This window comes from Eptatretus burgeri, chromosome 12 (assembly GCF_056783735.1).
Source record: "Eptatretus burgeri isolate ZD-2024b chromosome 12, Ebu_testis_v1, whole genome shotgun sequence".
Taxonomy (NCBI): Eukaryota; Metazoa; Chordata; class Myxini; order Myxiniformes; family Myxinidae; genus Eptatretus; species Eptatretus burgeri.
Window position 1 is genome coordinate 80,690,634 of NC_140972.1, and position 14,529 is coordinate 80,705,162.

The 14,529-nt window shown below is 47.5% G+C and overlaps 2 protein-coding genes across 2 annotated transcripts in view; one reads left to right on the plus strand and one right to left on the minus strand.

Annotated features, from left to right (window-relative positions):
• ILF2 (interleukin enhancer binding factor 2) overlaps positions 1-14,529 on the minus strand; it is a 104,161-nt gene that overhangs the window by 25,873 nt on the left and 63,759 nt on the right. The gene's annotated exons all lie outside the window — the stretch shown is intronic.
• LOC147015983 (uncharacterized) lies at positions 7,067-12,219 on the plus strand. The gene is made up of 2 exons (XM_085849192.1): positions 7,067-9,061; positions 11,989-12,219. The coding sequence occupies exons 1-2, from the start codon at positions 7,067-7,069 to the stop codon at positions 12,217-12,219; spliced, it is 2,226 nt and encodes a 741-aa protein (XP_085705318.1).

Genomic DNA, 14,529 nt, shown 5'->3' on the forward strand with positions numbered 1-14,529 from the left:
TCAACTGAAATTACCCATGTTTAAGGTAAAATAAGATGAGTAAATGACCTTTTCTGAGTCATGAATCTTCTTCCAAGCCTGGGGCATGAGCAGGAGTGTTGTCGCTTCTTCCATCAGGTCTGGATGCAGCTCCGGCCTATCAGTGGCCATTGGGATCTAAAACGTAAACTGTTCAGCCTGGTGGAGGTATGTAATTAACCATGAAGCACCAAATGGTGTTTTATATCCCAGTACACTCTGTGGAGACACAAACGTGCCGTTTTCACCGCACGGTTCCACGGAGATAATCAAAAGGTGAAGCGATTGGGTGACGCAGCATAACGTCACTACCATGCTCGCGAAAAACGTTGAGTTCGTTAAAGCCGATTCGTCAGAGGGTTCATTGAATGAGTTCGCTTCACGACGGGTTATCACGCTTTTATCGCTTCATTATTTTTCAGAATCCTACACACGGTCGATTTCGGCAGCTCGAACATGGCAGCGAGATCAGACACATGCGTACCGCTGTCATGCTTTGCGATAAGTTCTTTCTTCAACTCAATTGTCGTTCTCACGGACTTCCTCTTACTCCTATTTGCTTCACTGCTCTTCTTGGTTGCCATGGTGAATGCATAAGGGTGATAATTGAAGAAAAAAAAAAACAGCACAAATCAAGGTGAAAACACGAGGTGAAGTAGTGATCGACACACGAGAGATGCTTTCACGAGTACTTCCACCGACAAACTGAATGAACAAAGCGCGAAGATGCAGGTCGAACAGGTGGGGGAGACACGTGAACAAACATGAACGCCACATTGTGTTCGGTTTTTGAAAATGTGTTCGGTTTTTAGGGCAAAATTTTCTCGAAAAAATTGTTCGGATTCCAATTTGTTCAAACAATGGGGCGTTCGGATTCTGGGGGCACCACGGTCAATAAATAAATAAAAATATATTGTTGCGGCCACGGATACCAAGACACCAGCTTGTCACTCAGGGGGATTAATCCCCGGTTGTCCTCGGTCGAGCCGGACCTGGGGCCACCGCTCACAATTAACATTATGGTATGGTGGGTTGTTTTAAAACCATGAACGCCAGGTTTTAAAACCATGTTTTAAAACCATGAGTTCCAGTGTCCGCCGTCTAACTAAAGGTCACGTGGGTACCTGAGCGGGGAGCGCGCCCTCGGCAAAGCACCAATATTATCCGATTAGATTTTAATTAGGGCGGCCGAGTGTTTTAACCGCTGGTGCATGCCAACGATTTTTTGGTCAAATCTGTGGTAATTACCTCCCAGTCTATCTCAGTTCGAACAATGCCAGACCAATAGAAGGAAAGGACAAACACGGACAGGTTGGAAATCGACAAATAACTAATTAATAATAAAATAAATAAATAAAAAGAACCTTTTATTTGCCGAGGTAAATAAAGAATGAATGTCAAAGCAAAATCAATCAAAATGCCAGGAAAGAGACAAAGAGCAGATGCTTATCGGGGGTTGACTTACAGCGAAATGCAGCCAAGGGTACCCAGCAGATCATTCAGGGGGAGGGGAAGGGGAGAATCGTTTCGCTCAACAGAAAGTCGTCCGTGAAGCAAAAATGTCCTGAAAATGGGTGCGTGCGTACCACGTCCGTCGCCAGCACCCAGCTTTGCCGTGCACCCTCTCGAGGGGCAGCCTTGAACGCCAGTCGAAGTCTGGAGGGCACCGAGATCGTCCGTCGTGGGTTTAGACCCTGGTGGTGTTTGTGATCGACCCGTGCCTCACTTGTTGGCGGTGCTGTTCACACCCACACGCGCACCACACGCTCGCTTGCCGAAGCACTCGGAAGGGGGAATTGTCTCTTCGGCGCTGGTCAGACACCCGCTTCTTGGTCGCTTCTCTCGCCCTTTGCTTTTTCCTCTCCTCACTTTTTCTCTTCACACTTTTTCTCTCTGGACTTTTTCTCCTCAGAACGTATCTCTTTATCTTCAGAACGTATCTCTTTCTCTTCAGAACGTATCTCTTTCTCTTCAGAACTTCTCTCTCCCCTCAGAACTCCCTCTCGCTTTTTCTTCACTTTTTAATATCTCAGAACGTCTCTCCTCACAGAACGTACCTCACGCTTTCTCTCGCTCGTTTTTATATCCCCGGGCCGTCTCCGCGGGGTGGCGTCCGCCCCAAGCTCACCCCGCCCCACTGGGGCACGGTTACCATAATGACCCGTGTGCTCTCAAAAAGGGCGGGTGTCGGAGCTCTCGAAAGAATGTTGCTGAGGAAAAATGAGGGCGGGCTTCAGAGCTCGTGAAAGAATGTTGCTGAGGAAAAATGAGGGCGGGCTTCACAGCTCGTGAAAGAAATGTGTGTGAACGTATCTGTCGTAAAGAAAAAAAACTTCCCATACGAGAGGGGATCTATCCTTTAACCTTCTCAACGCATCACATTTAAGATCCCATTAGACAAGGGGATGGGGCTAATCTGAACATGCATTTAAGGAAATAACTGTCTGAGGATCTGGATATGTAGCGGATGCATTCATCACACCAGATTCTGAAATCTGTAACTATATATATATATATATATATATATATATATATATATATATATATATATATATATATATATATATATATATATATATATATATATATATATATATATATATATATATATATATATATATATATATATATATATATATATATATATATATATATATATATATATCCTGGTGTCGGCGCAGTGGTTAGGGCAGCGGCTTGGGATCCAAAAGGTCCTGAGTTCAAGCCCCGTTGGGCCACTGAATTAATACACCAGGGGGTTGACTCAGCCTGTCATCCTTCCGAGGTCGGCGAAGTGAGTACGAGTGTACTGGGCCGGTGTATACCCTGGTTAAAATAGGTGTACCATATCCCTGTGTCGTAAGAGGCAACCAGAGTGGCGTCAGGAAGGGCATCCGGCGTAAAACATGTGCCAAATCACTATGCGGATCATACGGATGATCCGCTGTGGCGACCTCTAACGGGAGCAGCCGAAAGAAGAAGAAGAAGAAGAAGATATATATATATATATATGTATTGTTACGGAAATGGCCCTTAGCAGGCGACTAAATATAGGATTAGCTCAGATCTCCCATTAAATGCATGTTTAGCTAGGTTGTTCGGTATTACATGTGTCGGGAGTTGTAGGAAGCATGTTTTATTGTTCGTACAGTGGTGCTGTGCTGAGGGCTTCTTCTTCCTCCCCTCTCCAGATAGGCCCCGCCCAGTCGGCTGAGGGGGAGTGGCCTGGAGAGAGAGGTGGAGCTAAGGGGAGGAGTTGTCGGCTTCGTAAAGGGGGAGGAGCCAGTGTCTAGCAGCGAGCGAACGAAGACCTCGTGAAAAGGTTCAGTTTGGGCGAACAGTCGGTTTTCGAGGAGTGCTCGGGCTTCGAAGCGAGCGAACGAAGACCTCGTGAAAAGGTTCAGTTTGGGCGAAGTCAGTTTTCGAGGCGTTCTCGGGTTTCAAAGCGAGCAAACGAGGACCTCGTGGAATGGTTCAGTTTGGGAAAACAGTCGGTTTCGAGACGTGCTCGGGGTCGAAGCAAGCGAACGAAAAAGAAACTGTGGTGAAAGGGTGAGCGCCGAGGTGGCACCGATCGGCTGTACACGGGACAGCTGTCTGTTTCTTTCATGAGGAACGAGCCGAAAGAAAGGCAGGGAAGGCAACAGAGAAACGACGAGTGTCTGTCTGCGATCTGCTTCGTGAAGGAGGCAGGAGAAACGACTGGAGGTGGCCTGCACGTTGAGTCGGCGATCGACTCTTATGAGGAGGTGATCGGCAGGTTCAACCTGCGTCTGGCCGTGGAGCCTCGGTCCTTACTCACCTCACGGCTCGACACATTTGTCGATCCGCCTGCGGAGCCCGGCATCTCGATTTGGCCTTATCTGGTGAACAGGCCAGGCCTGGATTTGTATGCTGGACCTTGAGCGAAATCAGCTGAAACCCATCGTCGATCTAACGGTCTTGTGCCGTCGACATTGTGCGGGGCCGTAACTCGCTGAGGAGGGCGTGCACACGCGGTGCCTAGAGAAGAAAGAGTACGGCGCCGCCATCTTGCCACGTGGCATGTTCGAGCTGGGGGCTCTAATCCGTGGACATCCGCTTGTTACAAGCGACATTCGTGGTTTTGACACTTTCCTCTCATCCATGAAATATCACCAAGTAGTCTGTCTTGCATGCATGCTGTCTGTCTGTCTTGTCTGCACGTTGTTTAAGGCTTATCACGGTAGGGACCCCCTCAAAACCTGTAATCGGTAGTTCCCTAGTTAAGAACAGGTTAAAGATTGTTAATAAAAACATTGTCGTGAATGTTTTGCTTGTGTTGTGTTCCCCGATGTTCCCAAATAAATCTGGTTGGTTCGTATGAAGTTGCCGCTATGGTTCAATTCGTGTCGTGTCGAGGAACGATCCGTTCGATTGGTATATAAAACCAAAATGGTTACAGACTGGCAGAAAACGCTCGGCATCTGACAAAACTAGTCCGTAACCGGGGTCTATCTCCCCAACTGGTGAGGTCCAGGATTACGTTGGTATCCCGACTGAAGACGCGTGACCCGAGGCCTGTGCCGAGCCAGCCGGCGTTATAAACCCCGGAGACGGCCAGAGTGGGTTGAGAATCCCTCCGTCGCTGAATCCTTAACAATATATATATGTATGTGTGTGTGTGTATATATATATATATATATATATATATATATATATATATATATATATATATATATAAAAATATATATAAAAATATATATATATAAAAATATATATATAAAAATATATATATAAAAATATATATATAAAAATATATATATATATATATATATATATATATATATAAAAATATATATATATATATATATATATATATATAAAAAATATATATATATATATATATATTTGCGGGTTGGAGGTCCGGTGGTGGGAACGACCACGAGGTGGGGGAGGTTACGTCGTCTTCCACCAGACTCCCCGGAATTGTAGGCCGTCGCTCCGGATAATTACGTGACGCGGCGGGTCGCTGACCCGACCGTGGACGTCAATATCTCAACCGCGTAGCGTATGGTTTTTTTGTCTAGAACCAATTTACCTAATTAACTATGCGATTTCGACTCCTGGGGAACCACGCCCTCGGCACGTCTTGCTCGAACTGGGTCACTCTACCAACTGCGGTAGAGTTCCAACTACCGACTACCAACTCCGGTTCGGGTGCAGTCGAGTGGAACTGCCGAAGCCGTGCTGGCTACAATGAATTGATTACCGGGGATAAAAACCTGCCTAAACTCAGATCCGAAGCACGCTGGACCAATGCAAGAAAGGACGGAAACGAACTGGGAATATTTCTACAAATGTTTTGTTTATAATAAACGAGGACACAAAGCAAGACTCATCGCGGAATATACAAGCAAGATTTACAATGATGAAATAAACACTTAAACAGTTTCTACTTACAAGACGGGCCCACACACTCAGATGACTTATTAAAAGACTCCAGCAGCCAGAGAGGGAGAGACAAGCTGGTCGCAGTTCACTTGGGGTACCTTAACGTTGGAGGGAGGGGTGCTCCATAGTGCGGCCCCTGGCAATGGTCGTGCAGCTCGGCCCGCAGTCACACGCGTGGGGCTCATGTCCGCGGAGGAACCCGAGTCGGGTAGAGCGGAGTCCAAGGCGGGGATCAGGGCCGCCGATAGGACCCACGAGAGACCCAGTCAAGGTTAGGCGCCCTCGAACCAGCGCAACAAATGGCCCGCCGAGGCGAGATGCGGGCAGACCCTCCGCGTCACGACCTCCTTTTTTCTTTGGCAACCAGCGACAAACTGGCTCACTCCAACCACTGTCTCCAGCTCACGAACATGACCCACACAGAAGTCCACTGAACTGAAGACTCCTCCAACTAACGAACCCTCTGACCCAGCACACCAACACGACGACGAACGACCCCCCAAAGAACTCCTCAGAACTCTTCGCTGAGGATGGCATCGTAACTTTTATGGACCTCCCCGAACGGGGCAGAGGCTCGGTGGAACAGACGTCACTGCCCTGATTGGACGGGGCTCCCATGGGTCCTCCCTTACTTGGTAGGTTTCGGTCATGCCGGGCAAACCCCACCCCCACTCCACGCGTGCCCATACTCGTCAAAAAGAGGTAACAAAGTTTGTGGAAGCCGAGAAGGAACTGCCAGAGATTCTGTCTCGGACAGCGAGTCGCCGGTTCGGCAAGTGAAGTGCTTATTCAGTGGTGTTGTCGGTTTGTTTGTTGGATGGTTCGTTGGATGTAATAACCTACCTAAAACAACATCGCAACGCACACCTTTGATTCTCCCATCAGACAAAAGGAAGGGACCAGTCTCACATTAGTACAGGCATTTTAGCAGAAATATTTTGTCAACCTCACACAAATTGCAACAAAAGCAAACTCAACACATTTTGGTTCCTGAATATGTCCTCAGTGACAGAAAAAAAGTCCTAAGGGTTCCTCCTGGGGGAAAGTCCTGAAATCATGGAAATCAAATATGGCCGCCACCCGGCTTTGGCAAAAATATGAAAATTGTAAAGATTGATATTTTAAGATGTAAATATGTTTTTCTGCATTCTAATTGTTTCTAGTTATGGTCAGTATATTGATATACAAGAATAATTATAAAAAAGTGAAATGTATTGTGGGTAAAATAAAAAATTATAGCCTTTTTGTCCAAAAATGTCAATATTTTTTCCAAAAAAAAAATTTTGACTTGAGAAAGTTTGTTCATATAAGAACATATGTATCCCCAGGCATACATACTATATATTTCCAGATTCAGGGACATTAGTACTATCCTCTGGTGAAAGAATTAACACACAATATAAATTTTTATTGAATTTATTTCCATTTGCCTACCCCGACCCCCTTAATTTGAAATATATGCACTCTGTGCGTATTCGGTCCAAGCAAAGGATAAAAGCCTGGCTATAGCTAGTACATTAATTGGATTAAGAAAAATTCTGATTTTAAATACCATAGCTATGTTTATTTGTTAATATAACATAGTCAGTTCAAACTTTAAAACAATTATACTAATTCTGGATTTTTATTTTCAGGCATGGAGGGACCTGAACGGTGTGCCACCTGCAAACAGGATGGAGGAGGCCCATCAGCTTCAACTCTAACAGAAAAGGGGTGTTCAGCTATCAACCAGGCCAGCAGCGCAAGTAAAGACAGCATTCACACTGTACCTGGGGAAAGGGTGCACAAAGACTGCCGGCGTATATACTGCAACCCACATCAGATAGCCAAGTATACCAGGAAAGAAGAGTCAAAGGCCAGTACAAACAGTGATAGACATGTACTTAGGTCATCTGAGGAGGGGTTTTCTTTCAACACTGATTGCCTTTTCTGTGGAAGACCAGCCAAGTTTGGGAGGAAGCGGAAGACGCAGGATGTGCTTCAAGTAAAGACAATTGAATTGAAGGACACGCTCCTGGTAATTTGCCGCGAACGAGCCGATGTTTGGTCAGATGCTGTGAAGGCACGGATTCTGCATGTGCATGACTTGCACGCAGCAGATGCAGTTTACCACCAGACATGCAGTGTTAACTTTCACACAAATAAACAGATTCCAATAGCTCAGATGACGGACACCGAAGAATCCAAGAGGACAAAGCTTGGACGGCCTCGAGGCGATGAGAAGACAGCAGCATTCTTGCAAGTGGCAAGATATCTTGAGGAAAATGATGATGAGCAGATCACCATTAATGATCTCATTGACCTCATGACACAGAAACTGGCAGGTACTAACCACGAAGCATACAGCTGCACCCACATGAAGGCGAGGCTGTGGGAACACTTTGGTGACAGGATAATCCAAACTGCAATCAACGGCAAGATGAAGGTGGTCACCTTCAGGACAACAGCCAGGGCAGTGCTTCAGGAATATTACAACAACCAGCAGCAGGAAAAAGACACCACTGAAGAGAAAATCAAGCTTGTACAGGCCGCTGCCAAACTCATCAAAGTAGACATTAAAACCATTGAAACATCCCATGAAGTCTACTCATGTGGTGATGACCTGCAATCGCAAGAGGCTGGCATTAAATACTTACCAGATACTCTGCTGGTACTGCTTGAAGGACTGTTTGTGGGAAAGAAAGATGGTGTTAAAGTGGCTTCAATTGGGCAAGCCATAGTGCAGGCAACTAGACCCAGAGTCTTACTGGCACCACTGCAGGTTTGGTTGGGTGTGCAGCTATATCACCACTTCGCATCACGATTTCTCATTGACTCCCTTCATCATCACGGGTTCTGCTGTTCATATGAAGAGGTGTATCAATTTGAACGAAATGCTGCTCAGTCACATGGAACAGACATCCCTAACCTGACAACAGAGTTTGTGCAGCATGCAGCTGACAATGTGGACCATAACATTCGCACACTGGATGGCCATGGCACATTCCATGGCATGGGGATGATTGCCGCCATCACCCATGGAACCAGATCAGGCCGGCCAATACCCAGGGCTAAGGTGACGTCTCGTGATGTCACAATGGTTGGAAGGGTGCAGATACGGTACCACAAGGAAGAAAGTCACGGGATGACAGCAGTGACATACCAGAAACTTGTCAACCTAAAAGCCCAGAACTGCTCTGAAAATCTTGATGTTCTGTGGAAGACATCCATCTTGTTTGGGTCCCCCAAGCCTGCATGGTCAGGAATGATGCAATTCATACACATGGGTGACCACCCTGGCAAGGCGGCTATCATGTTTCTGCCCATGATAGACATGAACTCGAGTGACAGCACATGCATATACTCGACCCTGATGTTTGTCAGTGAACATGCACGACGCCACGGTGTCACTCCAGTAATCACCTTTGATCAGCCCCTCTGGTGGAAGGCCCTCATAATCATCAACCCGGAACCTATGGGAAGTGATCTGAAAGGGATTGTCCTACGCTTGGGCAGCTTCCACGCAGAGATGAGTTTCCTCGGATGTATTGGACACCTGATGGTGTCATCCAGGCTTCAAGAACTGATGGAGTTGATATATGCCCCCAATGCAGTGATTCATATGTTTAGTGGCAAGGCCATTGCCCGCGCGGTTCGCGCATGTAGTGTCGTGGTAGGGGCGCTTATAAGGCAGACACGAGCGAGGGAACAGTCGAGCCCGGCTGTGGTGTACAAGCGCGAGCGCGGGCGTACTTTGCCCGCAGCTCTCCTTTATTACGTACTCAACACACTCACGAGCCGTGGCACTACGGCACCCACTACAACTCCTCAGGCGGTGCGCACTCCTTATATTCCTGGCAGACACGATGACCACGCCGACCACTCCCCCACCACCATGCCCTGCCACGCAGGCCCGCAGGCTATACCACACTCCTCCCTCCTAAAACCATGATTATTAAATGATCACCATCATAATAAGCATAAGTAGCATGAAATACCACGGTATAAAGCAGACAAGGTACAAAAAAGAAGCAGCATAGTATAAAAGCACACCACATCATATAATGTGTCGATGCGAGCGAGTGGAGCTGCAACGGCCAGGTTCCGAAGACTGAGCCGCACCATTAACCCACAAAACCTCGACCGCGTTACCGATATGAAGCAGCAAGGCGAGAAGCGCAGCAGCACTACGCAGCGAAAACGCCCCCAGGCGGCTCATGCTTACATGGCCTTCGGCGAGGTCGCGGCGACCTCCCGAGCAAACCTCCCCCGGCACCATCAAACGCCTCCGGCCCACAAGGCGGCACATCTCCCCCAGCCAGACCTGAAGCAGATAAACATTCCGAGGCCGGAAGCCCGCTGTCTGGAAGCCGCGGCGCCAGCGCCAGACCCGATTGACCTTGGGTGGGGGCGCTGAACAGCGCCGCTGGCTGGATGCAACCAATGCCCCACAACAACCCACGCACCACAATCAGTTGAGATGCCAACGCCCGTCCAAACAGCCTTGAGCGAACACAGAGAGCTGCGCCCCAGGCGCCAGGCACGTCTGACCTTGCCGAAACCAGAGGTGGGGGTAACGCTGACCAGCGCACCAGCCCTGGCTCCGAGTCGATCTCCGAGACCCACACGGCAGTTAGCCCGTAGTAACTCCATTCAAACCACACTTTAACCATAGGCTCGTCATAAATCAATAGGAACATCATTGGAACCATTGCAAACTCATTTTTCCGTACAGCGCGTCCTTTCGGCAAAATCCCTGCACATGACAAAGCAACTACCTGTGGCCTGGGGCAAATGGAGGCCAATAAAACCTCTATTTGCCACCACCGCTCCCAAAGCCTTCACATCACATTGATCATAATGCAAATCCCATCGATGGATCTCCGCCAAACCCACTCTCACACAGGCACTGTCGGCATTTATTTCAACAACGTTAAACCGCATCACTAGAGCAATGAAAAACAAATATGCAATGAACAGCAACCCATAACCCACACCACGAGTCCGTCCTTTGGTTGTCGACTCGATGTCGCGACCCGTGACTTCCTTGAACGCGGCGGCCCCGCCGCAACTCGCCGTCGAAGCTACCCGAACCACACAGGCGCGCATTGCCTCATGAACGCCGCCGCAGCGCGAGAACTCATCGCGAGAGCTGGCACGGCTCCCGCTGCTCCCGAACCGCACATCACCGTTGCAGGCAGCAACGAACGGCCGCACCCGTTGCATCGATGCGGCTCCTGCCGCCAGAACCTCGTCCTCGGGTCTCGAAGGAAGCAACGAAGGAAGCACCGGCGCACCTGGAGGTACGAATTGGAGATCCAGCTCGAGGGGCGTCGACCAGTCCCGACCCAAAAGGGCGGGCCCCTCCCCTCGCACCACGAACCTCGGAAGCGCAACCCGCTGGCCCCGCTGGGCAATCACGACGTGCGCCCCGCCAACCGCCGGCAGCGCTTCACCGGCATACGTGTGCGATGCGAGGGCAGCACGAGTGGACTCAACTCGACACCCGATCAGTGCCCCGATCACTTCGACCTTCCCTGCCACTGATCTTGCCACCTCCGTACCAATGGAAGGCAGGTTTAACATCGGCAGTATCTCCCGTTCCGGGTCGCTGGGATCTCTGTGCCCAGGCCGCAAAACTCGATCCGGGGCGTTACCGTGTACGCCACGCACCGAACACCGCACCGGCAGTAGGTCTCGACCCGGGACGGAAGGATCGCTTCGCACACCGCCATCAATGACCGTCATGATGGGCGATGACTCTCGGCATACACACCGTAGACGTCCCCGAGTGCTCAGATCGCCGTCCGAGTGATCGTATTGCAAAAGCTGTCCACGACCCGCGCCGCAGACCGTGCGCTCCTGGCACATCGCGCTGACCTCCGGACCATCTGCTGCGCACCGACCATCGAGACCCCGGACATTCTTCAGAGCTTGCGCGACGTCCAACGCCGCGTTCGAGCCGAACTGCGTGTCCTCGTTCTTTAGCCGTGGCCTTGCAGAAATCATTCCCCCGATTTGTCGTGCCTCAATAAAACGAACACTGAGCGCGGCCGTTGCCCACTCGACGTGGCCGAAGTCGACTCCGACGAAGGCGGGCACGCGCCCGTGCGCCGTGCCCCGACTTCCTGTCATGCCTGAGCTGGCCGCGCTGGCGAGCCTCCTGGCTCCGGAGCCTGTGCGCGCGGCGAGCGAACCCGCGACACGCTCTTCGCGATGCGTACTCCTCCGGAACCTCGAACTGCGCGAGGTGCGCTGAGTTACTCGCTGCCACTCCAAACCCAGCCACCACCCTGCACACGCCGATCCGAAGATCCTCGTCAGCCAACTGTAGTGTCGTGGTAGGGGCGCTTATAAGGCAGACACGAGCGAGGGAACAGTCGAGCCCGGCTGTGGTGTACAAGCGCGAGCGCGGGCGTACTTTGCCCGCAGCTCTCCTTTATTACGTACTCAACACACTCACGAGCCGTGGCACTACGGCACCCACTACAACGCCTCAGGCGGCGCGCACTCCTTATATCCCTGGCAGACACGATGACCACGCCGACCACTCCCCCACCACCATGCCCTGCCCCGCAGGCCCGCAGGCGATACCACAGCGCACACCTAATTGTTGATGCAGTCCTCAATGCCTTGCTGTTGACAAATGTGCTCAATGCGCCTCTACCATGCCGACCTGAAACATCAGAAGGCAATGGGAATGAAGATCCGGACTTAGCCGAAGCAGCTGCAAGGCCGCTACATGACCAGCACACAGATCTAAGCAATAATCCAGACTTCAACGAAGCTTGTACCCCTATGAGAAGCTGATGGCTGGGACACCGTCTGTGGAAGAAGTATGAAAGTCTGACGTCTTGAAACGAATCAAAGACCACCTTCAGAAGCATGCAGAGTCCGCAAAGATATCTTCTAGAACTTCAGCGCTCTGGGCTCAGTATATGGACATGCTAGACATTCTACGCAAATACATCCGGGCAGAGCACACTGGAAACTGGGCACTACATCTCGAGGCCATCCAGGAAATGCTGTATTACGTGGCAGCCTCGGGCCACAACCTGTATGCCAAATCTGCGAGGGTGTATCTGTTGCCAAATATTGTATTGCCATAGACTTGATTTCATCTTGTGTCTTCAACGTTTCTTTTTTTTTTGTCCAGGAGCCAAAATTCAGTATCAGGTAAAAAAAAATTTTCGGGACAAAATATTGACTTTTTGGACAAAAAAGCTATAATTTTTTATTTTACCCTCAATACATTTGTTTTTTTATAATTATTCTTGTATATCAATATACTGACCATAACTAGAAACAATTAGAATGCAGAAAAACATATTTACAGATTAAAATATCAATCTTTACAATTTTCTCATTTTCCCCGAAGCTGGGTGGCAGCCATATTGGATTTCCATGATTTCAGGACTTTCCCCCCTGGAGGAACCCTTAGGACTTTTTTTCTGCCCCTGAGGACATATCCAGGAATCAAAATCTGTTGAGTTTGCTTTTGTTGCAATTTGTGTGAGGTCATCTGACATTTTGCCTGTACTATATATACAGATGGGCCAGTTTCAAAACTATGGTGCACAGGGGGTCAAAATCGAAGTACTTTGATCATGATGAAACTCATTTTTTCCGGAAAGTAGACTTAGTGAGCTTTCTAAAACTGTATAGTTCTCCGGTGTTTCATTCGCTTAGGTACCAGATAATTGCATTCTAAAGTAGCGGCGATGCATTTTTTTCATGCATTTCACACCCAAACATAACAGTGAGTATCTTCTCATATATTGCTTAGCAGTTTATTTGTTGCCAACGCAAGGGACGACGTGGTCACAGTGTTTTAGATTTCATCAGTTTCTGCTGCATTCGCTGCCGAATAAAGCAAATTTTCAACAATTTAAGCACGAAAAACTCATATACTCCCTACAATTTGTACTTTCCCAGTATCTAACCGTCATATTGGATGGAATAAACAAGTTCTTGATGCAATTGACGATCAGTTTTTTGTATAGATTAAGTGCTACAAAAGCGTGACGTTTCAGACATTGCACATCGATATTTTCATCCCCAGCTGTTTCATCACTGGTTATGGTATATCGAAAAATTATGTCTCATTTGTTACAGCAGAGTTTGTTCTTATAATTCCAGTTAGTTTTTTTCAAATACATCACTTACATTTTCTGATATAATACTTCAAGCTTGACGTTCCAAAAACGTGACGTTTCAGACAATCAGAGGTCCATAATTTCATCAGACCTTGAGACAATTCGAGCCATTTTGTCTTGAAGACCTAATGTTTTTCTGTAAATAGACATCTTCAGCTCTCATATAAAATCAACAGTTGTTGATATCATATTTTTGTTGTGTTATCGGCCACTCAGAAAAGTACTGAACAATTTGTAACGGCGTTTGCCAATTTTCACGATTTTGGCTCACATTGTCTCTGATGTACATTTTCCACTACAGCGTCACCACACATATCTCAAACCGTGGGCAGTAGTGTACAGTTGATACTTGCATGGAAATCTAAGGCTTCTTAGTGCTTTGAAGTGTTGTTTTGACACCCGTTTTGTGATAACTGACTATTTTGCACCATGGAAAACGCCACTTTTTTAAGTTTATCTGTTTCTAGTTTTTCATGTATTGTTTTCATATCATACAAAGCATATATTTTCTGAAAGCTTGAACCTTGTTCTATTTGTTAAACATCACTTAAGCTGAAAATAATCATCTGTATGCTCACACTCGGGGAGTAAACATGGTTGTTCCACAAAAGGGAGTTTTGAAACTGGCCCACATATATATATATATATATATATATATATATATATATATATATATATATATATATATATATATATATATATATATATATATATATATATATATATATATATATATATATATATATATATATATATATATCTATATCCACATATATCACAAGTTGGCAATTATAGGTTTGCCCGTGTGCTGATACACAAACCTTCCCTTTTCTTTTTTGCTGTATCACAAACCTTCCTTGGAGATCCCGAAACCTACCGTCATTGGTTTCATTGAAACTCCTCAATCCGTCCTCAAGTTATAGCATAAGAAAGAAACAGACAAAGGCACGGCTCCTTTTATAAT

What these genes read in the sequence shown, in the direction of transcription:
- LOC147015983 (XM_085849192.1), top strand. Translation starts at nt 7,067, where the DNA reads ATGGAGGGACCTGAACGGTGTGCCACCTGCAAACAGGATGGAGGAGGC. An exon ending in GCAAGGCCATTGCCCGCGCG is followed by an intron (nt 9,062 to 11,988) that starts GTTCGCGCATGT and finishes CCTGCCCCGCAG; the next exon opens with GCCCGCAGGCGATACCACAG.